This window comes from Takifugu flavidus, chromosome 13 (assembly GCF_003711565.1).
Source record: "Takifugu flavidus isolate HTHZ2018 chromosome 13, ASM371156v2, whole genome shotgun sequence".
NCBI classification, from domain to species: Eukaryota; Metazoa; Chordata; class Actinopteri; order Tetraodontiformes; family Tetraodontidae; genus Takifugu; species Takifugu flavidus.
The window spans coordinates 14,681,751-14,706,074 of NC_079532.1; the positions used below are offsets into that span (position 1 = coordinate 14,681,751).

The following is a 24,324-nucleotide window of genomic DNA, read 5'->3' on the forward strand; positions in this document are numbered from 1 at the left end:
TGTTTCGCTGCCAGAATGGACACTTTAAAGTTTCCAATCACACAGATGGAGGATAGCGTCAATGTGCATAGTAAAAGCATCCCCAGTTACCAACATGTGGATTTTATCAGTATTTTATATGACATCTCTTAAAGAAATAGCTACAAGTAATGCAAAAATACATTGTGACAAAGCCAGACAATTATAAGCTCAATGGAATTTTGGCTTTTTTAGATGCTCGGTTCACTTTTTTAGAAGCAGTCGGCGCAACATCACAGCTACGTGTATTCTGTATTTGTTTGAAACAGATGGTGGACATTTTATAGTTATACGTTTACAGAATCTTCTTCAAACAATTGTTTCAAGTCTGTGTCGTCAGTCCCTTTATGATCTTGATCTTGTCGCCTGCAACGTTTCAGAATTTGTTCCCAATACTGACAAATGAGGTGGTTTTGACCAACAAATGCTGGCTAGTGTCTGTAAACCATCAAACTGCACATTTTGCTATCAGCTATTAAACACTGGGCTGCGTTTAACAGGTAGACCAATCTCCACTGAAATGGACAGAAAGTTATAGAATTTCAGCGTTAACATTCAAATAAAAACAATGTAATGTTACACTCAAAGAATAGACAACCTCATAATCATATGACAGAGGTACTTTACGCTGCCACATGTTTAAACTACATCAGCCGGAAAAAAACAGCTCAATAACCACTAATTCAGTGGATTGGAGCTCCACTTTCCTAACATCTAATTTTCCAACAGATAGCCATTGAGGCTAGAGGCTAGTTATTTTCACTGATGCCAGACAAGCTAGCCTCAGTGAAATCAATTTGTTTCTAAAAATACCATTAATGAGGGGTTCTGATATGTTTAGTAGTTGCTTCCCTTAGCCACTAAACCCTCCAGAGTGGCTGAACGTGTTTGAAACTTGGGTAGTGGGAGTTCATATTTGGGTCAGGAAGAAATAGCTAACTATATCGCTGATTTTCTCACAGGCTCATATGGATTCATAACAGTATAGTTTGGATCAGAGTTTGTGTATCAGCTCTTCTAGTTGGAGAAGGTTTAGAAGAATGTTACATTCTCTTGTGCAACTGCTGCTTCTCCCTTTCCTTTCCTTTTCTCTTCCCGGTCACCAAGTTTCTTTTATGACTGTCAAAAGTCTTAAATTAACTCAACTGCTGTGTGGCCCAGAGAAGAAAGGAAGTTTTCACTGTTCGTCTAGTTCACCCTGCCAGGCATTGGCAAACTTTGTTTATTCTCGTTTTCAGGAGTTCTTTTTAGGTAATTGGGAAGTTTGACGAGTTCCTTCTTAAAAAATTCTGAGACTTTATGGCTTTGGGCAATTGTAATCACAAAAAAGCATAGCGTTTTTTAGCAGAATTCCAAATATTCATTAGCAGGTAACAACACTTACTGACTGGTCTGTCATCTGCTTTATGCATTCTTGGTTGGCAGAGGATGAACCATAATTAAATATCCATTGACCTGACCAAAAGTTTAGTTTTTCCAAGTGCTGGGGTTATGACTGCATGCCAGCAGAACATTCAAGTGTTCACTTGTAGAGAATTCCTACCTCTATGAGAATCCGTACTCACACAGTTTAATGATCAATGATTGTTTTAGGATTACTGGACACCCTATTTAAACTGCTATTGCAAATCTGAGGAGGGGATATCTGTCCGGCTAAGGTGCAAGGGACTGTGTAGGTTTCCCACCCACATTTTGTAAGCCCTCAATATCAAATTTCCAAATCTATTTAGTGTGTCAAAACAGCAGCGATTGATGTGCAGTACATGATAACTGCTGCTAAACACTATTCAAATCTTTCACTTACGATCAATAGTCTTTACTGATATTTGAACATAGCAAACATGCTCCATGATGATACTCGATGCCAAAGAAATAAGGACAGATATTGTTTGAATGCATGAAAAACTGTGTCCTGAAGGCATCTGATAGCGTTATGTGCTTATGTAGCCTTCAGCCGAAACCGGACACGTGTGGCAAAATGGCAGCAAGCAGAATCATTCCGGTAATTACAGCCTGTAGAAGATTGCCATTTGTGATACGGGCCAGCCACAGCTTTCCAGTGGGACTGAAAGCTGCTCATGGGCAGTGACTGTACCCATTGTGTTTTTGAAAGCTCTCGCTGTGCCAGAGCTCGGCCAGAACACGCTGCCTCAGAGCTGCATTAATTAAGCTCCGATGCTCTTAAATCACCCCACTGTTATGCAGTGAGATGAGAAATGGGCCATATGTACTGATTGGGTTGCAGCCTGCTGGTGGATTGAGACATGAGACATCATCTTTACTGTTCCAAGCAAGGTATTAACCTGCATCTTTGGGTATTCTTGGTCCTCGTCTGGCTATTTAATTAAAAACATCAGATTATCTCCTTAAATACATCCTGGTTGGGGCAGGATGCACATGCAGTATACTGTCCATGAACCGATGAGGACTTAAATCAACTACATGAAAAATAGTCGACTCAATCAATAAAGTTTTTGTCATGTGGTGAGAATCTCACGGCAGGCATTTAACAGAGCAAAGGAATGCCCAGCATTCTATTTCTTCCTCTGCCATTATTGCACTATTCATACAGTTTCATGCAGTTATACTCTTCCAGACTGAGTTTTTAATTGGTCTAGACAAGGGTTTGGATTTGGAAGGCTAATGCTGCGTGATGGCCTCTTAATCTGTGGCCACTCTTGGCCCTCTTCATATTAATGGGATTAGCAGAGCTGTGGATGAGAAGGAGCACAATGTGTAAGTAGAGCACCCCAAGCTATTAGAAACAAAAACTCCCCTATCCCCCATATCCTGCAGGGATCCTATAGTTTGCCCTTTTAGGTAGGAAGGGAGGGGAAGACCACTTTTCTTCTCGGGCATCTTGGTGGCCTTTATTTTTAATGTTAACAGCTGTATGACACAGCTTGGCAGATAGGGGGCAATGCCTATGTAGAAGGGACTGTGTGGTCCCTCCATTTTACCCCTGGACCCAATGAAGGGGGCCAGTTGTCCCCAAACACAGTGAGATTAAACGATGGTTGTTTTGGCTCGTGTTTTCAACGAGACAAAGAAGCGATACAGTCACTCAGTGTTCAGTGCCCGAACAGAAAAGAAAACTGATGCAATGCTGCAGACCGGTCCTGTCAGAAATAATTGGTGGAACTCATTACGGTCCTACGTGCACTGGCCAGTGTTTTAACCGGGCAAGACAGGAGGGAGCACAGAGGATTCGGAGTTTGTATAAAGGCTCCTTTGTCTCAGTGATACTCTGGTTCAACTGGTAGACATGTTGTTGGCCTGCTTGTGTTGTGTTTGTGTGGGGGACATTTTAGTTGTGGTCCCCTGACCGGAGAAAACCAATGGATGTTGATTATTTTTCTATTTTTCTTAAAAGTGAAAGGTCAAGGTTGACCCAAGGTTGGGTCACGTAGAGAAATTGTTTGTTGATGTTGAATATGACATACTTGCCGCTTTTGGTTTAAGACATGTAATGACCCACAAATACGATGACTCATGGAACACTTCGGGCTCTGGTGACCCACCATCGACAGCACACCACCTCAGACATAATCTGCATTGTAATAAGGAGATTACAAGAAAATATTTGCTTTTCCTCTAAAAGAATGAACCATGCACCAGGTACCTGGTTAACAAGGGTTGGACTTCATTAACCATAAGTGTGGGGAGAGAGATATAATAAACATTGGCTTTAGTGATGCGAGTAACATAATATGCTAAGATTTATTTCCTATTGTTTCCTCACAATCATTCCTCCAACTAAAAAATATTTTTACGGGAACGTTTCAGCACCCTCTGAGATATAAACTGCGAGAGAGTTCTGGGTAGAAGACAGAGCCATTTGATTCTGGCAGTTACATTCTAATAAACCGAAATCTTTGTTGGCTAACCAAACCGCAAGCTTAGCATTATCAACACAATTATTTGGAAAATGTGACTTAATTTAGTGTCTGAAATCAGAGTCAGAATAAAAATCAAATGTTTCTTGTGGAAAAGGGTTTTAAGTGAGTGGATATTCTGCTTGCTTGACAATTTCCTGCTGTGTTATTATTGTTGTTAAAGTGGTTTGAAGACATGATTAAATTATCTGGTGTCTCCTACATGCGGTCAGTGAGTCAGCGCAGAAGGTCGTGCTTTAGCTAATGTGGGTAACTTGCCATTATCTCCTGGCTTATAGCAAATGCATATGTGTCCTTCTAAAGGTGTGCTGTCCTTGAGTGGAGGTGCGGGTTCTTCGTCACCTTAGACACAGACTGGGGCCATTCACAAGTTTGTGAACTTGCGCACAAGCTGACAGAGCAAACTGACGGTTACATACTGAGCTTGCGGTTCGAAACTTTACCGCTGTCAGAGTTGTCTCCTTCCTTTGGTCCCTGACTTCCTCCCTCTGACCAAGAACATAGCAGCGGAGGGTAGCGCATCCTCTTGCTGTCTTTAATTGTTACTGAGCCCTGGGAACCCGGCGTGCAGTTTTGGGACTTAACATGCATTCATGGCGTGTCAACAGTAGCATGCCACCCTCTGGGACACCACAGGTTATTTGCAACCAGACTATCAGTCTGCCAAAGGTTTATTTTTTTTTTTTTTTTTTTTTTTTTTAAAAGAGATCTTGCATGTGACCTTAGTGAAGCTGTCATCAAATACTGAGTGAGGACCATATTCCAAATTTGCAGTGAAATTTATTTCATGTATTTATAGCATAGCAACCTTTGCTGTGTCTCACCACCTGTACCTGGGTGGACATACTGGTGTGCATGTATGTGGCGTCACCAAATCCACCCAAACGCAGTGTAAACAAGTGCTTATGTAACCTGTCTGATACATCTGACTTCTCCATATGGTATTTTCATTTGCCCCGATGCTTCTCACCCAAACTGGTGACCGATTGATTGAACCATGTTGGTTTACTGGGCTGATTTCTCCAGCTTATTTAGGTCTGCCATTATTTTGGACCTCTTAGGTAGTCGTGGCAATGTTCATCATCTTTGACCTTTGCACATGCGAGGCTTTCCACTGTGGATGTTTTCCTAAGTGAACCCTTGCTGAATGGCAGGTGCTGGATATGTATGATTGGCTGGACTTTATTTTTTAAGTGAGGTGTTAGAAGGTGTGCGCAGAAATCTGGTGATGTGGGGAGAAGCAGTCTTTTGAGGAGAAATGGCAGCCCTGCAAAGGCAAAAAAGGAAAAAAACAAAGCATGATCCCGGATTTCTTCCAGATGCACCCATGGCATGTGGGAGTTGCGCCACAGCAGCCAGAACCAGTGAATTCTTTTTGGTTCTACAATGTATCAATCGTGTGTTTTGGATGAAAGCTGTAGCGAACTGCAGTGGGCAAATCGAGTCTTACTGAAACTTCCTGTGAAATAATGTGCCGTAAACCTGGTCACTTTTCAAAATGAAGCACATCGTGCTAGCGGCAGTTTTGAGTATATCAAGGAAAAAACACAAACTCACGTAATTATTTAGACCACTGACTCCTCATGACTACATCGGCACAGCATTTCTGGTGCTTCTCAGCTAATACTAAGAAAGGCTAATGGCTAACGGCAGAGACATGTTCTTGAGAGTTCTAAGTCCATTTGCCGGATAAGACGTGAAGAAAGGCCAGAAATAAAAAAAAAACCCACAACGGATCCCCCAAGTTGCTTTTTTAAACAATCTTGACCTACAGTAGAAACATTTCCTCCACCACACGGTGAAACATCAGCAGTTGTTTTAATTAGGAGAGCAGTTTAAGGGAAATCCATCTTTGCCTTTCATTTTCGAGCGAGACTGTTTGATTATGGTCTTAATAATCACACACAAGGCCATTTTGTTTAAACAAACTGTCACTCAGAAACCCCAAATCATCCCCTAAATGATAACTGGGTTCGTTAGCCTCATGTTGAAGCATAATGTGTATTTTCTCAAAACGAACATCATTATCTCAGAAGAGGAATTATCTGGAGGCTTTTTATTGCGGTAGGTTGATTTCTGTCTGGAAGAAGCGGACTTATCCGTCCCTGCCGGGAGATTTACTTCACTTGCGTAAAGAAGAAAACACTTTATCAGCACCGAGCCCCTAATTAAGTGACAAGTGTTTTGCTCTCCCAGCCTCCAGTTCTCGATTAGCACCCACGTTTAGCATGCATGCGTGACTCAGTTTGATTGATGGGAACGAAGATTCTCCACGTGACGGCTGAAATAAAGCAGGCATGCCGCTGGCACCCGTCTGGCTCGTTCACTCCCTTGAGATGTGGCCTCACTTTTAGGAGACCCACGTGTCCAACTATTCCCATTCATGCCAGGACAGCTAGCATCTACTGCCTACATCTTTTTGAGAGCTTATTGATTTTTTTTCAGCAGAGGGATATTCCACCATGCTGAACACATGCGTGTGTCTGGGACTTATTACGTAAATCAGGATTTCATTTATTTCTTCAAGCACCAATTGCAGACCTCATTCCTTTCATTCAATGAAGTGTGAATCCATAATGAAAAATGAATGACTTATAGGTCTATTTCCTGCAGTATCGCAGTGTTTTAGTGTATTCACGTGTAAAATACATCCACTGTGGGAGCAGTTTATGTACTAAAATGAATTAGAATCGATGTGGGCTGAAGTAAAGAGCTGCTGGCATTTTCCTGAGATCCGTTTCATGTGGCTGTTCTCCCGTAAATCACAAAGATGGATGATTGACGTTCATTATCGCAATGAACAGACGATTTGGCGGGGGACCAGGCTGGTGTGCTGTCTCGCTTGGCGGATTTTTAATTTGTGGCAACAAAATGTGACAGGAGCCAATCAGCTCTCCGGCTCACAACATCTGGGCTTGGTGAAAGGATCCCCTCAAAGGCTTGCTAAAATATTCAGAAATCGCAATAACGTTGACGTTAATGATAACATTTAAGGCAAAAGAAAGTTGCAGCACCAACCTGTGTGTATTCATGTGAGATAAACAGCTTTTGTGCTTATCCTAAAGGCATAAAAGTAATCTCAATAGCATGCATACGCACTACTGTTTTTTTGCACGTTTTTCTGCACTGACTCAAAAAGAGACAAAACACAATTCTTGTTCCTCCATAACCTACTTAGCAACCACAAAGGCATCATGTTAGAGTCATTTCATCATTTCAGACACTGTTCATAACATTTTAGTTCAAATTCAGAACATTTTTCTGTACTTCTTCAGTATACTAATGAATATTTTGTCCTGACAGTTGCAGCGCTTGTTACCAGGGCCTGATAGTTCTAAAATACAGCGTCTGAGCGGGTGTACAGTGAGGACTGTATGCAGTCGGAGCTGTGCCATAATCACATAATCATCATTTCGAATGATCTCATGTCATTTATTAAGTAAATCTCTGGTTTTCTTCAAGAAAGCAGCTCTGCTGTCCCACATCACGTCTGTCGTCTGATTGATGGAGTGCAGTAAATAGCTAATAAGAAATATCATTTATTTGGTCTTGGAAGAAATCAACCGACCTTTCTCAGCAGTATTGTGTTTCCATGACATAATCTAGCCGGATCATCTCTAATGAAATATGGAATCATTTGTGAGGAGGGGATCCTTGGCCTCAAGAGCGAAAAGCAGCGGGTAATGTGGAGAGTAGAAATCCGATCAGACATTAAAATTCTGTGGGCCGCTGCCGAGTTTTTGAATCGTTTGTGTTGTCTAAGACTTTTATGTGTAGTTTTTCTTCTCAGTTACTTCATATAAACCCTCCAATTAGAGCAGAAATAAAATAATTTTTTTAACTAATTCAATTATTTGCAGAGTTGTCCAAAGATTTGTCTGCAGAGGGAAACCCTGCCGCAGCCGACGCCCACGATCTGGACCCGCCAGCACCCCGGCTGAGAGGCTGTTAAAATTTGGATCCAAATGTTTTATTGCCGTGGATGTCTGCATGCCATAATGCACTAAAATCTAGAATTTCCAAATAGTTGGACAAACCAAAGCCCCTGTGCTTTTTAAGATTTAAATTATTGGTGATTCATTCTCCAAAAAATGATGGAACCAAGTAGAAAGGTTTGTTTGATCCTGATAAGAGAATTGATCTCAAGTTGATCAAAGCATTGATCAACAAAAGAAGAAAGAAACAAAGTTTTGGACTGACCCAGGTGGAGACAAATCCCGATACGCACAGTTGTTCGCTCTTAACATTTTCTTGACACTCTAATCTGGCATTGCTGTCTTACCCAGAGGCATTGGCACAGATCATTCTGGTGCCTGAATCCTCTGCTTTGCTGAGGATTTAGATCAACACAGCTAAATACAGTAGAATATGTGTGATTATGCAACAGACTGGATCCAGAGTTCAGCAAGGCGAGCACGAACACTGAGTGCTTTATGTAAAAAAGCTCAGAGAACCTCACTTTTGCCAGCCAGATGAAGCTGCTGTGAAGCAACTCCAGATCTATTTTACTGGAAATGAGTTGGGCCTCGTCTTTATTAACAAAACCTTTTAAAATACGTATTGGTTAGCGGTGTGTTGTGAGTCTTGGCTGCAACCAGCCGCAGGCAGTCAGTCGTGACACAAGCTCAGTGTTCAGCAGAATCCATTTTACCCAAATGATTTTTTTTTTCGGACGGCATTGTGGTGTGGTGGTTCATATTGTCGCCCTGAAGCACAAAGGCCCCAGGTCCAAATCCCTCTGCAGCCAGGACGTGTTCTGCTTTTAATTTGCATGCTCTGCCATGTCTGGATGGATTTATTTTTCTAGAAATATCTTGTTTTATCTAAAATACTAACGGCTGAGCGTCATCTACAGCAGTCCACGCAGATGAAACACACAGTTTATTTTGTTAGAAATGTTAAAGATGGGACTTTTTAATAAATATTTTTCTCAAATATCCAGTGAAATCACATCAGGCTTGCAGCAACCCGAAAGATTCATCCACCCGGGGCAAAGATGTCACAGTCTTTGGTTGATAAACAGCCAGCAGTCGTCAAGCGTAGCAGAACTGGAGCAGCAGCTGTCAAAATTAGTGTGGTGGCAAATCTGGCAAGACAAAGTCCCTCCTGCCCATTTCTTGATGAAGTAATTGTGTGGTTTGATCCGTGGTGCAGCTCCATTAACAGTGAGAAACTACATCTGTGGTGTTTGTCTTCGTCCATCCTGGCTGTCTGAAACTGCAGCCTTTTTCCGCCACCATCATTTGTGTTCGCCGGATTGATGCTGGTAATTGATTCATTCGAGCCCTCCTGCTGGACAGATGAGCCGCGATGACAAGTGCCATGAAGGAGGGGGGGCTGGGGGGTTGGAGAGGCGAGGGGAGGAAAGGTGGTCCAGCAGCGACATGAAAATCAATACAAGTTGATGAAGATGTGGGAATGATGCGGCTTGATGAGCCTCTTTGTTCTCAGCCCGGCCTTTAAACTTTAAATGGCTGCTGCGTTGTGGTAAAGACATCTCGGAGAGGTGGGGTTCATTTTGTTTTAATGGCCATGCGTTTTTTTCATATTTGAGACAGTTAAAAAGAAAGGCATTCATGGGTGGGTGGGGTGGGGTGAGTCTGGGTAGATCCTAATACTGGCATGTGCTCGGAGTAAAAAAAAATTGTTGGTGTAACATGAATAATATAAATGAAGGACACTAATGCAGTCCCGGTGTAATACCGTCCTGGGCTGAGTCTCTACTGACTCTAATACCAACTGTAGTACATTATTAATTTTTGGTAGTACATCTTGAGTTCACCTGAGCAGAGAGGCATCAGGCAGCGACACCTCCCATCGTCCAAAGAGGTCCACTTTCCAAGTCGTAAAATCCCATACTAACCTGTTTTTTTTTTTCCTCTTTGGGATATAAAGAGAATTCCTCGCCCGCAGGAAAAGCAGACCAAGGGCTTGGGAAGGAATAAAGATTCACTTCACAGCTCGTAAAAACCTGCAACCACACCTTGAGTGTTGCTGCTGAATACCTTTGGCTGCAGCTTCCACGGATCTGACTCCCCAAGCGAGCGGGATGTTCGGCTGTTTAACTTTCTTTGTCCTACATCATACGCGCCTAAACTGTGATACATAACGTACCAAATCCCACGGTGGTGTGTGTGTTTTGTTTTTGTCAATCCTTATTAAATGTGCACACTGTGTGGAGTTTTAACCCAGTTTTCACAGCTTGAATTTTTCATACCTGCTCTGTGAATAATCCAGTAATGCATCGTGTTGCACTGGGATGAGAGATCCAGCGAGCAGCAGGGGTCCGTTGCACTTGCAGATCACGATTATTCCGTGAAGTGGTGCCAACACGTGCTGTAAATTGTGAGATGTGACAGACTTTTGCCATCACAGTTTGCAGGCACGGTCTTGTGAACTACTGGAGTACACACATAAATGTCTTATGTCCTCTATCGACGTATTTTCTTCCATGGTCCATGGTATTGATTTTCATGTCGCTGCTGGACCACCTTTCCTCCCCTCGCCTCTCCAGTGCTCCAAGCCCAGGTGAAATGCATCATGGGATACCTAGCTTTACGATGCCCACACAAGGCTTGTCTGATGCATACTTGTTAACCTAGATGGGGTACACTTCCATAAGTATTAGAGGGTACTTGATAACTTTTTTTGGAATTGGAACACTATTTGTGACTAATTACATTTTAAAAGAACTCAATGTCCAAAGGACTAAGAAGGGCGCATATTGAGAAATGTGCTTTGACTGTTGCATAAATTGCTAGTTGTGGTTCAGGAGTATAACATATACTGCTTGTTATTTGTGCACTGGGAGAAGATGTGAGGCTGAGCAATTAGATTTGAACTCTTGGAATAACAATCAACCAATAACTTTATTGTCTGCTGCAATTGCATCATATGTGCATATAAGAGTTTTAGAGCGTTTCTTAACTCACTGTGTGCACAACCAATGCTGCCATCCATTTAGAGCAGCAGAGTTGCTCTGCACCTGTATCATAAGTCAAGCTCTAAGAGGGAGCCAATGTGCAGCATGCCAAACACAGCCAAAAATATTTGACCTAACAGTAATTCTTGGTTTTATACCCCGCATGAGGCAGGAGGCTGAAGAGCCTTCCTCCCACTCTGCATTCAGTCTTCGTCTTGGGTCAAACAGACCGCTAAATCTCTCCTCTGAGGAGTCCCGTCCTCCCCTGAACTCTGTTATCAGTCATCTGACACGCTCGCAGGTTCACATAATGGAATGCCGTTGCTTCCCATGTGTGCAGCTGTGCTCGCGCGGTCAGTCTTTGTGTCTTTCATTCTCACACGTCAGCTACATCCCATTTCAACAATAAGCTCACTTTGCCCGAATGCGTCAGTCGATGAGAACTCGCTGCTTCAGATTGGTTATGGCATGCTGAACATCACATCTGTCTTTTTTACCCACAAATATGTCAACATCATTTGACATGCAGTTTGGATTATACATTATATGTAATTATTCCTAATATACCATAAAATGTCCATCACATACCTGCATATTCCTGTTGGGGTAATTAACAAGATGCTATCATTGCAAGTTGCAGTCATTACATTCTGAATTTCTAATCTCAATTTTTATCTGGCAGACATAAATGTTTGTTACATAACTTTTCTCTTCCCTTCTATCTTATCTAACATTGTTACAATTGTTTTATTCCCATGGATAAGTTTAATGCCATTGCCATTTAAAATTCCCTCTCACTTGTATTTACATGATTTAGTCAGGCCAGTTGTGTTTTTAGTGGCAAACAACCCTTTTGGTTAACTGGAGTATTTTAGACTTATAATCAGATGGGAGTTTGTTAATTCTCACCAGTGAGTTTAAATAAGTCATCACTGCTAAGCTGCTTCCCTGAGCCAGTGTAATTTCCCACCACCTCATCATTGCCTCGTGCTGCCACAGCACTGGTAGCAAAGGGGAACCTGCACCTTCTGTCAACATGTTATTTTTGAAATTATGGCTTCCTCACTCTTTCATGAGGAAATTGGGTTGACACAGTGAATTTCTTTCCATTTAAGCAGCCTTAATACTTAATGCTGTTTTGTCTGCCCCTGGGGCCCTCCGACTGTAGCTGGGCTGGCACAGATTCTCATTACCCCTGGAAAAACTTCCCCTGTTCATGTAAAACAGGGTAACCTGAGCCTGGGACTCAAAATAGATTGAGGGAGAACATCCTCTGCAATTTGGTGGAGGCAATGTTGCTGTCCAAGAAGAAAACAGCCCAGATAGTTGATGCAAATATGGACTGGTTTGCATTATCCTCATGCAAATGTGCACCTAGGAGCACCTAGACGTATCTAAAATGACATTAGAATTAGTCAAACCTTGTGTAATCAGCCTGTGTGTCTGTGTGGTGTGTGTGTGTATATTTCTTTTATGAGCCTTTCAAACTGATCTCCTTGAGCGAGAGAGTTTAACAGCCAAATTTTTGCAGATTTCTTTTTCTTGCTATTTAACAGAACAGCCCCATGGAACCTCCGGGACTCAGCGTTAACGAGCGGGGGATCTAATGGGTGGTCTATCAGAATACTGAAGACTAGAGGAGGACAAGAGTTTGTGTCACAGAGGAGCCTAAGAACACAGTTACACATGGCAGCAGTGGAAGTTAGTGGTGTGTGTGCTTAGCGAAGGACGTGTCAAACAATGTCCAATGCCCTGGTTGGCTGTTGAAGATGCCGACCAGGAAAACCCTGTTTGTGAGAGAGGATGGATACATGGATGTGTGGGTAGTGTTGACTTTTCCCACACTGTAACATTCCCTGTTGGAGGCACTGTTGATACAGCTGGAAAGAGAAGGCTGTAAAAATGTTTCCCGTTGCACATCCAGTTCATGTAAATATAAAACGCTGCCTTTGGAAGCTCAGACTCCTAACATTTAATTGTAAAATGCTCAACCGTCTGGGGTTAGTCTTTTTATTTACAAGTGTGAGATCATGCTAGTCTGTTTTGTGTTTATTTTTGGAAGTGTTGCCGCCAGATGACAAAATCTCAAAGTTATAGAGACAGAAATGTCACGTCTAAATGATGGGGCATTTGAGGAACATCGTCACTCCCATGCATTATCATTGCTTACTGATGGAGAAGGCCAGTTAGATGTCTTTTCAAGGAGACATGCGTGACCCCGTTGGCTTTTCTGAAACAACAGTTTATAAATACTCCTCCGCATCGTTAAGAAGTTGTAGCTCTCTTGCTGGAAAAACCTGGCTTAGACACACAAACAGAACAACAGATGTACTATGTCATCATAAGGAAGACACAAGTGTTGTTTAACTTTTTTTTAACTAATAAATGGTTTAGAACTGTGCTCACTTTATTGCCATTTTTTGTTTTCTAGGACTACAGCATTTATTCTTACAAACTGTCTCATGATTGTGTGTGAGTGCATGGGACTGCAGCAATGAAATCGGCCATGTTAGTCTCAGTAGTCATGGGAAACGCTGGTGTTCTGCAACTCAACCACCAGACCACATGTAGAACTACTTCATGAGAAGCAATGAAGCTAGTATTGATTTTTTTTTTAACTTTCTCCTGGTTTTTACCCTTTCTGCTAACAAGTCTGGATAGATCCGATAGGTTAGTTAAACAGATCTGACTTGCTATGGTGACTGAGTCATGAACAGTATCCCTGCTAAGAGAGATTTTGCAGGTTGCTTATCTCTTTCTGCAAAGTTCAAGTCCTGTTCTCATACAGGCTGCCGTGAACTGGACTGAACATATTCATATCATTTTAAGACGTTATTCTTCCCCTGAATGACCAGTGTCCAGAACAATACTTGATTGTTTACTGTAAATGCCTTCTGCTTGGAAGAGAGCTATTAAAATCATGCACAGTAAAATCCATGTTCTCGGGTGAGGTGGTCCTGCGCTCTGCACTAGCTCTCAATGGCTTCTGATGGAATCTGATTCAAAAGCTTGTGAATAAATCCTGTGGAGCTGTGGTTTATAGGTCATCGGGCTATTATGGCTTGTTCCTGCTCTGTCTGAGAGAAGATGTGTGTGCTTGTGTGTGTGTGTGTGTGGGTGGGTGCATGTCTGACAGTTTGTTGGTGGGGGAGGGGGAACAAGCGGCATCGCCTGCACGTCTGGCCAGCGCATCGCAGCATCTCTCCCTCCATACTGCTAAAGATGGACACCCCCCCACCCCACATGTACACGACGTGACCCACAAATCCCTTCCTCCAGCCAACAGAGGGATTATGGGAGCGACAGTCTAATCTACTTCTATGCATTTACTCACATTAAGCGTTTTCCACGTGAGCTATGACATCAGCCTTTTTTCAGAGCCTGACCATGTTGAAAATTTATGATGGAATCTATTTTCCAGCAGTGCGTATGAAAGAGGTAAACTCTGTATTTGGACGTGTGTGGGGCCACATGGAATAACACATTACTCCCTGGTGTAGAGGAAACATCTAAAAGCACCACTGATTGATTTTTGCCTTGATTTATTAATATTCCGCCTGGGCTTGAGGACTGTACGTGAAATATTGCAGGGAGTGTTTTGGGATGAATAATGGCTGTTTGCAAAAGGCCTTCCAACCAATCATATTTAGTAGCACATACCAGGGATGACACTTAGTTGCTTGCACTCATGCTTTGGAGTACAACTTTAACCAGAATGTTCATCTCAAAAATCTTTGATCTTTCCGTTTATTTCTGGATGTCACATCTTTATCTGCTCTGCGAGGTGGGAAGAGAGCGATGACGTGCGAGAGAAGCTGCTTTTACCCTGTCTCTGAGTGGAGAGGCCACAGAGGAGTGCCTCGGCGTCGCCAGCACCTTCTCACTTGTTTGACTTGTCAGGCGGATTTAGATGCTCTTAAGGAAATAGGCTGCGAGTTTTTTCTGCAGTTATAGATGACCAAGACCCCACCCCCCCATCAAAAAACCCCCAAAAAACAGACATGCCGCATCAGCTTCTTGGCAATAATCACTTTATTGTTCTTCCTCAGTCTCCCGAAACGTTACAATAACCCCCCTGATGATTTCTGCTGCAGTTAAATGACGTTTCCCCTCTGCTTTCTGGCCTGATGATAAAAGACTTTGAGATGTTCGTGTTGTTATATTTAGAGTCAATGGCTTTGATTCAGCAACACAGGAAGAGCATGCGAGTCGTCTTTTGTGGAGAACAGTGCTGGATTGTGTGTGGCTTATGAGAGTAGATCCCAGATGCCGGGGCTGGGTGGGCACACCCTTTGAGCAATCACTAGAAAACACTGCTATATTAAACATATTGCCCCTGTTGTTTTTTGGTTTTGATTAAAAAAAATTAAAAAATAACAATAATGTGAGTAGAAGCTGTGGAAACATACTGCAAACTTTAACCAGTCTTGCTTAGTTGGATTCAAATAATCCATTTCATGATGTTTTTTATAACATTGTTCATTTATCTACTGTAGAGAACTACATGGCTGAAGTTTCTCTGAACTGACATTGGTAATTTTGGGGAAATGTAATAATACTCTTTATGAGATAATCTTTTTTTTTTTAATTTCACGGTGAAAACCCTGAGGTCCCGCCCATTTATTCATGTGAAAGGTTTATACATGGTTGCTCATTTTTATCCTAAGGCCTCTGCTGTATCAGCTCTCTGTGAGAAACAAATGGCCCCCTAGTGAATTCTTGATCATACTCACAGTGTGAATGCACATTTAGACCTTATTTCGGTGCTTAAATGTGACATGAACAGCTTTACAGCTGCTTAACATTAGCTGTCATATTTTATAATGGCGGGCCGCACCACACTATCCAGGAGCACCATGCGGTCTCCTCATTGTAGTTTATTTAACCTTATCTGAGTTGATTTTCAGTGCAGCTTTAGGGATGGATACAAGAGTTATACACAGCTTCCTGAGCGCATAGAGGCCATTTCCAGGCATCCATCACGGCCTGCAGAGTGCATGTTTTGCACCACGGATGCACAGCTCTGACAGATCTGTAGTGATTGTGAGATGATATGGCCTGATAGACATCCAGGATAGGGATTGTAGTGTCTGATGAGAAATACCCCCACCCTGATGGTCTGTGGACCCCTTTCTCTCTTGTTAGCAGCAGATAGCAAAGCTCTAAAGCCTCTTGTGTAACAGACCCGGTCACCGATGGGGTAGGAGGGGACAGCAAATGACGCAAATGTTGTCCTGTTCTTCCTTCCAGCCTCCTCCTGATCCCTGATCCATGAGGACTTCAGAGGTCAGGAGAAGTGAGCTTTTGACCCTAATTCCTTAAGGAAAGGTTTCCTGACTGGAGTTAAGTGCCGAGAGTCTCCAACCAGCCCCCGCACTCCCCGCCAAAGTTTGACAAGTGACCTGGAAATGGTGCAGCGAGCCGCTGACAGCGGCCGGCTGAATCACTCGAACCACTTCCCAGATTGTTTGTTTGATTGGATGAAAGACACGGCTGCATCTGTTTCCTGTTCCCGATGTCTGCGGCACCCGCGGTCATGTCGGATGTGGACTAATGAAAAAAAATGGAAGGATGAGTCATGGCTTTAAAGCTGTGTTATGACAAGTTCTTCGGCATGAGCATGTGTGGCGGCCAATATTGACAATGCTGTTAAATGACTTTGGAGGGGGTTGGTTGTTTGTCAGAGTTCGTAAGGAGATAAACACTCGACTGATAGCATTTCTGTTTAGAAGCGTGAAGTAATCCAATTTCGCCCTCTTTTACTCCTCCCAGTTTCCATTATATGTTCTATCAATACGCAAGCCAACTTGAAACAGGATGTAAATACTGCCTCTTCCAATCGTCCCTCTTTTCTTTCTGCTTATCTACGTGCACACTCGTACCCATTCGTGTCCTTTTACTCTCCCTATCCAATTGTCCTGCTGCAACACCTGTCAGCCCCATTGTCCCCCTCTGAGGACGAGGGAACCCGTGCAGGCTTGCTCCTGCGACCTTTTCAATGGCTCTCTCACAACACAGTGGGTTCCTTTTGTTCCTCACGCCTTTCTTAACGGGTCTCGGGTGCAGACAGCAAGGGGGCATCCGTATTCTCATTGATGGGGGCGTTGGTCCCTGCATGTGATAATGGACCACACATGGTCTGGCTTTAACAGCTCACCCAGGCCTAGTGTCTCAGTACGTAGGTTCCTCTGCTTTCAACAGGCCAATAAAGTATCTGCCTTCTCAGGATACTCTTTTGTCTAAGCCTTTTGACGTAGCCTGAGCTCCACTGGGTCCTTTGTACTTCTTTCAGGGTCCCTGTGCCCCAGTATCCACTCCCTCTGCTTTGTCCTCTCCACCCACAATGTGCCACCAACAAGTATTCCAAAACTACAGCAAATGTGAGTCTTTCTCTCCATGTGAATGTGCTTGAGTAAAGAAAGCAAAAAGGACTGATTGGATTTCAGCAGCGTGTTTGTGTGTGTGTGTGTGTGTGTGTGTGTGGGGGGGGGGGGGGGGTGGCGTCGTTGATAAAGATTTTGGTACTTTATTGGGATAATTAGATGACAAGTTACACAATACCCATTGGTTAAGTAGTTTAAATGACATTTTCCCATATGATGCAATGTTTTTTGCATTGCAGTCATCTAAATGAAAAGAATACTTTTGGAATTAAAACCTCATGCCTGCTTTTATTACAGACAAACCAGTTATACCAGCAGATCTGGGCTCTAGCAGTGGTTGAGCAACCTCAATCGCAGACCACATGAATCCCAACAAGGATTCATAAGGTCGATGACTAATATATCATGGTGAATTAAAGGCTCCACCATCAAACGCCTGGTTGCTACAAAATTAATAGGTCTCCATTTTTTCTCTAATACGCCTGAATTTAACCATAAATCTTTATGTTCCAAGCTTATTAAGTTACTTTTTCCCCTTTATCTGTTGACTGTAACTTTAAAATGTTTAGCATACATGTCGGGGAGGTTTCTTCTTTCTCTTTTTGTATCAGATGCAGCGCCAAATTAGGAAACTACTGCCAAGGCTTGTAGCCAAGGAACCACCCTGACACTTTGAGGCACCAACTGTTGGAGTCATCTTGATCTGTGTGCCTTGTTAAAAATGTCGCCCAGTATTCCCTGGTGTACCATAGGCCTGACATGGATTTGCTTGTTCTGCCCTTTGCCTGTATGGAGTCACGAGTGCTCATCCACTCAGCTAATAATGTCTCCAAACCACATGGGTCTCTGTTGTTTGGCTACTTCAATGGGAAATGGATACAACCAGGGAGTTGTCACTGGAGCATTGAAAGATTTTTTTTTCTCGTTCCAATTCAGGCCACCATGCTGCCTGTAGCATTTGATTTGATATCTGATGTAAAGTAATAATTTACGCCGTAATGTTACCGTTATGTCACTGTCCTCATCTCTGCACCGACAGTAGATGTCATTTCTCTGATTTCACAGGTTTTGCCTGATTATTTTAAACATCATTAGTACACACGATGCAGATCCTTTACACCAGCCAATTAGGGAGCAGAAAACAAGAAAGTGTCTGTTTAACACACAGGACCAGTCACTATAGATTTCCAGTGTGTGATGCCTCCTCTCCAGAGAGACTCAGCCAAACACATTGATCACTGCTCACTTCATCAGTTCAGCTCAGTTCATCTCACAGTAATGATGCAACTTCATTAACATGCGCCCACCGTCTTTTTTCCCCCAGTAATTTATTTGATTTTAAAGTGTATTGTCGCATAGGGCTGTTGTGCTGCAGCTCCTATTGCCTGGGTTGCACAGATTTGAAAAGCATTATTGCTGACAATTGCAGTGTATTTATGCTGCATTTTTACTTTAGAATTCAATTTAAATTGACAATGGGAAGTGAAGAAAATTACCTCAGAGTTTGGGGGGGGGGGGGGGGGTTATTTTGTGGCACAGTGAGTCACAACAGACATCTAGGCGGGAGGGTGGGTGGCTGTACAATGAATTTGGAATGTTAAAATCTCCAACATAAAAAGGTGCTTGTCTGACTTTGTTATTGTGTAGACAGAATTTTAAAAGCTTACAAGGAAAATATGTGTCATTACAATAGTTTTAGTACTTAGTACTTTCTCGTAGAAGTTGGAACTTTTGCTGCTGCACATTTTGATATTGTTGAACATAGAAACAACAGCCCTCTAAAGTCAAATTTTCCTCTTGTCACAAGATTATGGTTACATTTTAATCTTAATTCCTCCCTCACACACTCAGCCTGGCCTTGACATTGACTTATCAGAATTAAGTAACTTCCTTAAGTAACACAAAAAGGCCATCGCTTCATGCTAGCATCCATGTGGCTGTGTAGAAGCAGACTCTTGATCCCTGCCTGAACATGTGACATGTGCCTTTAATTAGCGGCGGCCCAAACAGACGGGTTAAAAAAAGAGCGGATTGAAAGCATTGTGAGAACACAAGCCTGTTGTGATAGCATCTACTAAGGTCATTCAGAGCTGCATTCTTGAATGCTGCCATTCATTATACTAGTAATGATTTCTGTGTGTCTCTTTTTCGATTCACCACATTAACTCCCATGCTGTGTTCAGTTTGGTGTCTTGTAGTGACTAAAACAAAAGCCTTATATATAAAGCTAATGGTTGGCTGTTCAAAAATAGCAAAAACCACAATAATCAACCCCCCACCCCCTTCTTCTGGTCTACACGTGTGAACGCATCCTTTTACTGATAGAGCCTCCAGCTGATTGGTCCTTTCTTATATTTGAGTTTGATTGATTGCAGAAGTTCTTCAGGTAGTAATCACAGTGCCTGCAAGACAAGCTTAGCCCTCCTGCACTTCAGAAGCAGCTTATACAGAAGATCCTTGTAGCCGCAAGGGAAGCAGGGCGAAGACACAGCTGTTTCAAATGTTGAAGATATTAGACGGGGGAGCTAAAAACGTCCTCTCCTTTCTGCTCCAGTGGCTCTTTTACAGGCTCTTCCTGCACCCAAGCCCCCATGCAATAAACATCAGTGAGGAGAGGAGAGGCCCCCGCATTTGATGTATGATTATTCAGGCTCATCCTTCAGAGCTGCTGTGCCTCGTAAAAAGCCCCTCCATCTAAAAATGTCTGGGGAAGAGAGTGCATCGACCTACTCACTCATTTGTTGCTTCCACGCATAGGCCAAGGCATTTTGGCTCTAGCTGGTGCAGGACTTTTCCAATGCATTCCTTCAGTGCCCTCTATCTGCTACGGGTCTCACTGAACCTCTACATGGGTCAACATCCTTTAAGCTTCAACCAAATTTCTTGAAGGACCCAGTGGTGGCCAGGGCCAAAGAGCTCCAAACAAGCATCCTCCCTCGCATTGATAGGCCTTTCCATGTGAACGAGAGGCACCCCAAACAGGAGAGGAGGAACAAATCAAACACATTTATTACCATATAGCCCAAAAGGTCAGAGCATGACAAAAGGCCTCCTGTTGTGCGGTAGAGAAGCCCCCCCCCCCCCCGAAACCTGGGTGACTACCACATTATTTGACATGGGTCAGGCAAAGGCGAAAACATGGAGACAGATTTAGATTGAGAACAAATACCCTTTTCTTCTGTTTACTGGCATTTATCTAATCAAAGTAAGCTTTGATTCAATGTTCCACTTTATCCTAAATTAGCTAGATAGCTTAAAATAAACAAATCTTTTGAATTGGCTGACGTATAAGATTTTATAAGCAACTGAACTAAGTATAGAGTCAAATGTTGCGAAATGCTGAAAACTATGAATGAATTTGTCCAGCATATCAACATTTTGCAGTAAATACGAGCATGCTGCTAACCTATAATAGCTCTCATCTTTTTAGCAATTATTTTGAAGAGCCATTATGGAAAACTATAATGAGCTGCAAAGAGTAGCTGCAGCCACTTTGTCTACTGTTGTTTCCCTGTTTAATCAGACAGGTGGTTGGTGGTCACCACCCGGAAGACCAGAATTCAAATAAATCAGCCCCCGATGATGGGAAATAACTCTTATGAGTGCCATCTGATCCACAGCTGTAGATTGCTCTGAGAAAGACACCCAGCAGCGAAACAGATGAAAAGAGGGTAGTAGTGTGAATGTGTGTGTGTGAGGGGGTTCTGCTGAATGATTCTTTGAATTCTTTAATCAGAGGCTAAATTGGCCTTCTGCTCTGCTCGGGCACCTTTTTAATTGGGACGAACACCTGGAACTGGACCATAAAAATCCCTGAGACTGAATGACCAGAAAATTGGGCTCACACAGGTGGCGCTTTGTTAAGTGCTGCTGGTTTGGATGTAGATGTTTCTGTCTTTTTAGCCTATTTTAGGCGGAACAAGAAAGAATATTATTTGATGTAAATATCATGCTTTGTTAGTTTCTTTTTACTGAAATTGCTTAAATTAAGTTTTTGATTTCGGGGCAGGTAAAAGTACGGATGATGTGTTTGGATTTGTATAAATTATAGACACCGCATTGAGACTGAAGTCTCTGTTTAATTCTGAGGTTTGAAGAGGACTTATATGTACGTCTGGTACGTTTATACCCTAGGAATCAATTCTGGTTGGCTGGATAAAAATGTGGCTTCCTGACTGATGATTTGCTGACTTCTGTGCTGGGGATCAACATTCAGGACACGCTCAACTGTGGTAATGTAATGGGGACAAAAGGCTGATTAGGGACACCGAGCAGCAGGCATGGGTATTAAATGAGCTAAAACACACTACAGTGCTGGACAAGCCTGCCCTGCTCAAGCTCTGGTGTCTGGGGGTCCCAGTGTTTGCTTGTCTGCTGTGCCATGAAATGGAGGGAGTGGGTGACTGTGTAAGGATGGAAATGCAAATACCCTTTGTGGAACGGAATGTTCGTGACCTAACTGGTAGCTCTGTAACCTGCCTGTAGACTTTGACCATTTGATAAGTAAGTAGTTAGATGCATTTTTGTATTAGCAGTTGGAAAGATTAGTCAACAGACTTTGTTTTCTCAGCAGTAAATCACTTTTATAGCATTTATTTCACTGTTGGCTCCTAAGAACAGTTTGTTTACTGGCACACTTCAATATACCAGCTTTAAACCCGTGAAAACTCAATTTGATTCTGTGCTAAACCAGATTATATTGGGTGTTGGCAAAGGAAGCTGACAACCCTGAACACTGCTTCCACAGTATGCTATAGTTCAGGGTCCTGTTGCTGAGTAATATGAACAAATCCTGGTAAAAGTTCTGCTGCAGATTTCAATGCTCACACTCTAGCCCATAGTGCTATCTGATAAAATTAAAGATTGCCCAGGCGATTCCATTAAATAAACTCCAGCTTTCTAACCTACGGGTGTCTCTTATTAATGCTATGATCTGTTCTTAAGTACACATCAAGATGATTAACCAGAAAACTGTGATTTCATGTGCACATATCACCAACAACAGAATGACTCTATGTATCCCATAATGCATTTTGAAAAGTACCGTAGAACCAATGGTCCAACGTGACATAAGACATGGCATTAATTATTCATGAATAGTTAAGTTGATTATTAGGGATATAGTAGTACATCAACTAAGTAACCAACAGTAAGTGCATTTATATGCACATCTAGACTTCACACTTGATTAGCGTGAGTAATTTATGCAATTGGACGAAGCAGTTTACTGTAGTTGGATTATGAATGTAGTTAAGCCACCTCCCCTCACTAGGTGGTGGTTAGGACTGCTTTGTTATTGGACTACACTGTTGACTTTTTACATCATACTACAACACTCCTTAAAGAAGTTTGCAGCCATGGCTAAATCAACAGAAGCGATGTACGAGTTTACTGATGCATAAATTCATCCAAGAATGAGCATTGTGGTAGTTGCTACTGCTGCCACTTCAGTGTTATGTTAATAAAATATAGTGTATGACTTCACAACAGAGGTATCTGGGAGTGTTAGTCTGGCTACATTTGGAGTGCGCTAGACCGTTTTTAGTCAATTTTAGCTAAGCCTTGCATTTCATGATATTGAACTAACGCAGGAATTTGGTTTGCTTGTGTTCCTGTAAAGGGTTTTGCTTGTTAATTGGTGTAAAAATAATCATAATGTTTTTGTATGCTTTTATCATGCGACTTTTGCAATCATGACAACTTAGATGCTTGAAAAACTGGTTTTCACTTTACGAATTAGTTCACTAAGGAGTGCCCTATGTTGGGAGCAGGAACTAGGGAATAAGCATGTGATTTTGGACACAATGGCTGTTTCCCGAAACCACCCCCTATACCCAACATAGTGCACTCAATAGTGTGGATGCCATTTTGAAATAGTGTCCGAATTGTTAGTGAGCATCGCTGTACCCTATCTAGTGAACTCAATGTATCCCACAATGTACTGCGAAAAGCCGTGTAAAAGCGAGCACCCTAACTTAGAAAATGTATCCCATTAGCCATTACGGTACCGTAAAGGCTGACGGGATGCTTTTTTTAACATAATTTCTACTGTGCGGTTTGATATATGAAATTTTTGGAAATAAGAATTTTTTTTCAGTAGGGGTCCAATATGATCATCTTAAAATATTACAACATAAATGTGTAAAAAAAATCAATCAATCTTCACTGATCCCCCGCCCCTCACTTAAAATTGTTCTTCGGAATTGTCTGTTCCTCACCAGGCGACAGAATCTCAGTAAAATAATATTTACAAAGATGAAAAGTAGCTCTGGATCCATTTTTTGATGAAAAATTGCTTTATTAAATGTTTTCACTACAGCGGAATATGACTTGAGAATGTGCCATCACGTCTTGGCTTGAAAATGTCAAGGGACACTAATTATTTTAGGTAATAAATAATTATTATTGTATTATTATTGACATTAATATTTCATTTTATTATATATTTTTAATTATAGGGTAAAATATTGCATTTTCATAAAATGACCGCTCAATGTATTTCTGATGGGTTAAAATAATCAAATGGAACTGGCCACTTTTCCCGGCGACCGGTTCGTAATTATTATGCGACACCATGACGTCACTTTACATGCGCCGTAAATGACGCCGTTGTCAAAATACTAACTTTAAATTGAGTGCACTATGTAGTTCACTCAATCCATGTCCCCCATGTAGTGAGTAGTGAATAGGAAATGAGTGTGTGGACAATTTTGGCCCGCCATTGATAGATTGTCACGTGATACTGTAAATGCTGATTGGATACATTTTCCAAGTTAGGCTGCTCGCTTGTACACTACTTTTCGCAGTGCATTGTGGGATACATTGAGTACACTACATAGGGTACAGCGATGCTCACTAACAATTCGGACACTATTTCAAAATGGCGTCCACACTATTGAGTGCACTATGTAGGGTATAGGGGGTGGTTTCGGAAACAGCCAATGAGTGTAAAGGTAACCCAGTGGGTCGGAGTCTATTTCTTATCATCATTGTCATCATTGTCTCTGATTAAGATGGGACTCTGGTGACACCTCACGTTCAAAACTGCGATGTAATGTGTATGGATGTGCAACTCCTTTTAGTTTTCTTTATTTAGTTACTTATC

At 42.2% G+C, this 24,324-nt stretch overlaps 1 protein-coding gene across 3 annotated transcripts in view; it reads left to right on the plus strand.

Annotated features, from left to right (window-relative positions):
- The window catches only part of tmtc2b (transmembrane O-mannosyltransferase targeting cadherins 2b), a 75,215-nt gene that overhangs the window by 4,037 nt on the left and 46,854 nt on the right, over positions 1–24,324 (plus strand). Inside the window, exon 2 of one of the 3 annotated variants that reach the window (XM_057052009.1) lies at positions 17,129–17,216. The exons of 1 other annotated variant lie outside the window; for it this stretch is intronic. In XM_057052009.1, the coding sequence (XP_056907989.1) occupies positions 17,129–17,216 (88 nt within the window). Of the gene's footprint in view, positions 1–17,128; positions 17,217–21,353; positions 21,452–24,324 lie in introns of all 3 variants that reach the window. One more of the 3 variants, XM_057052011.1, reaches the window with a different exon arrangement.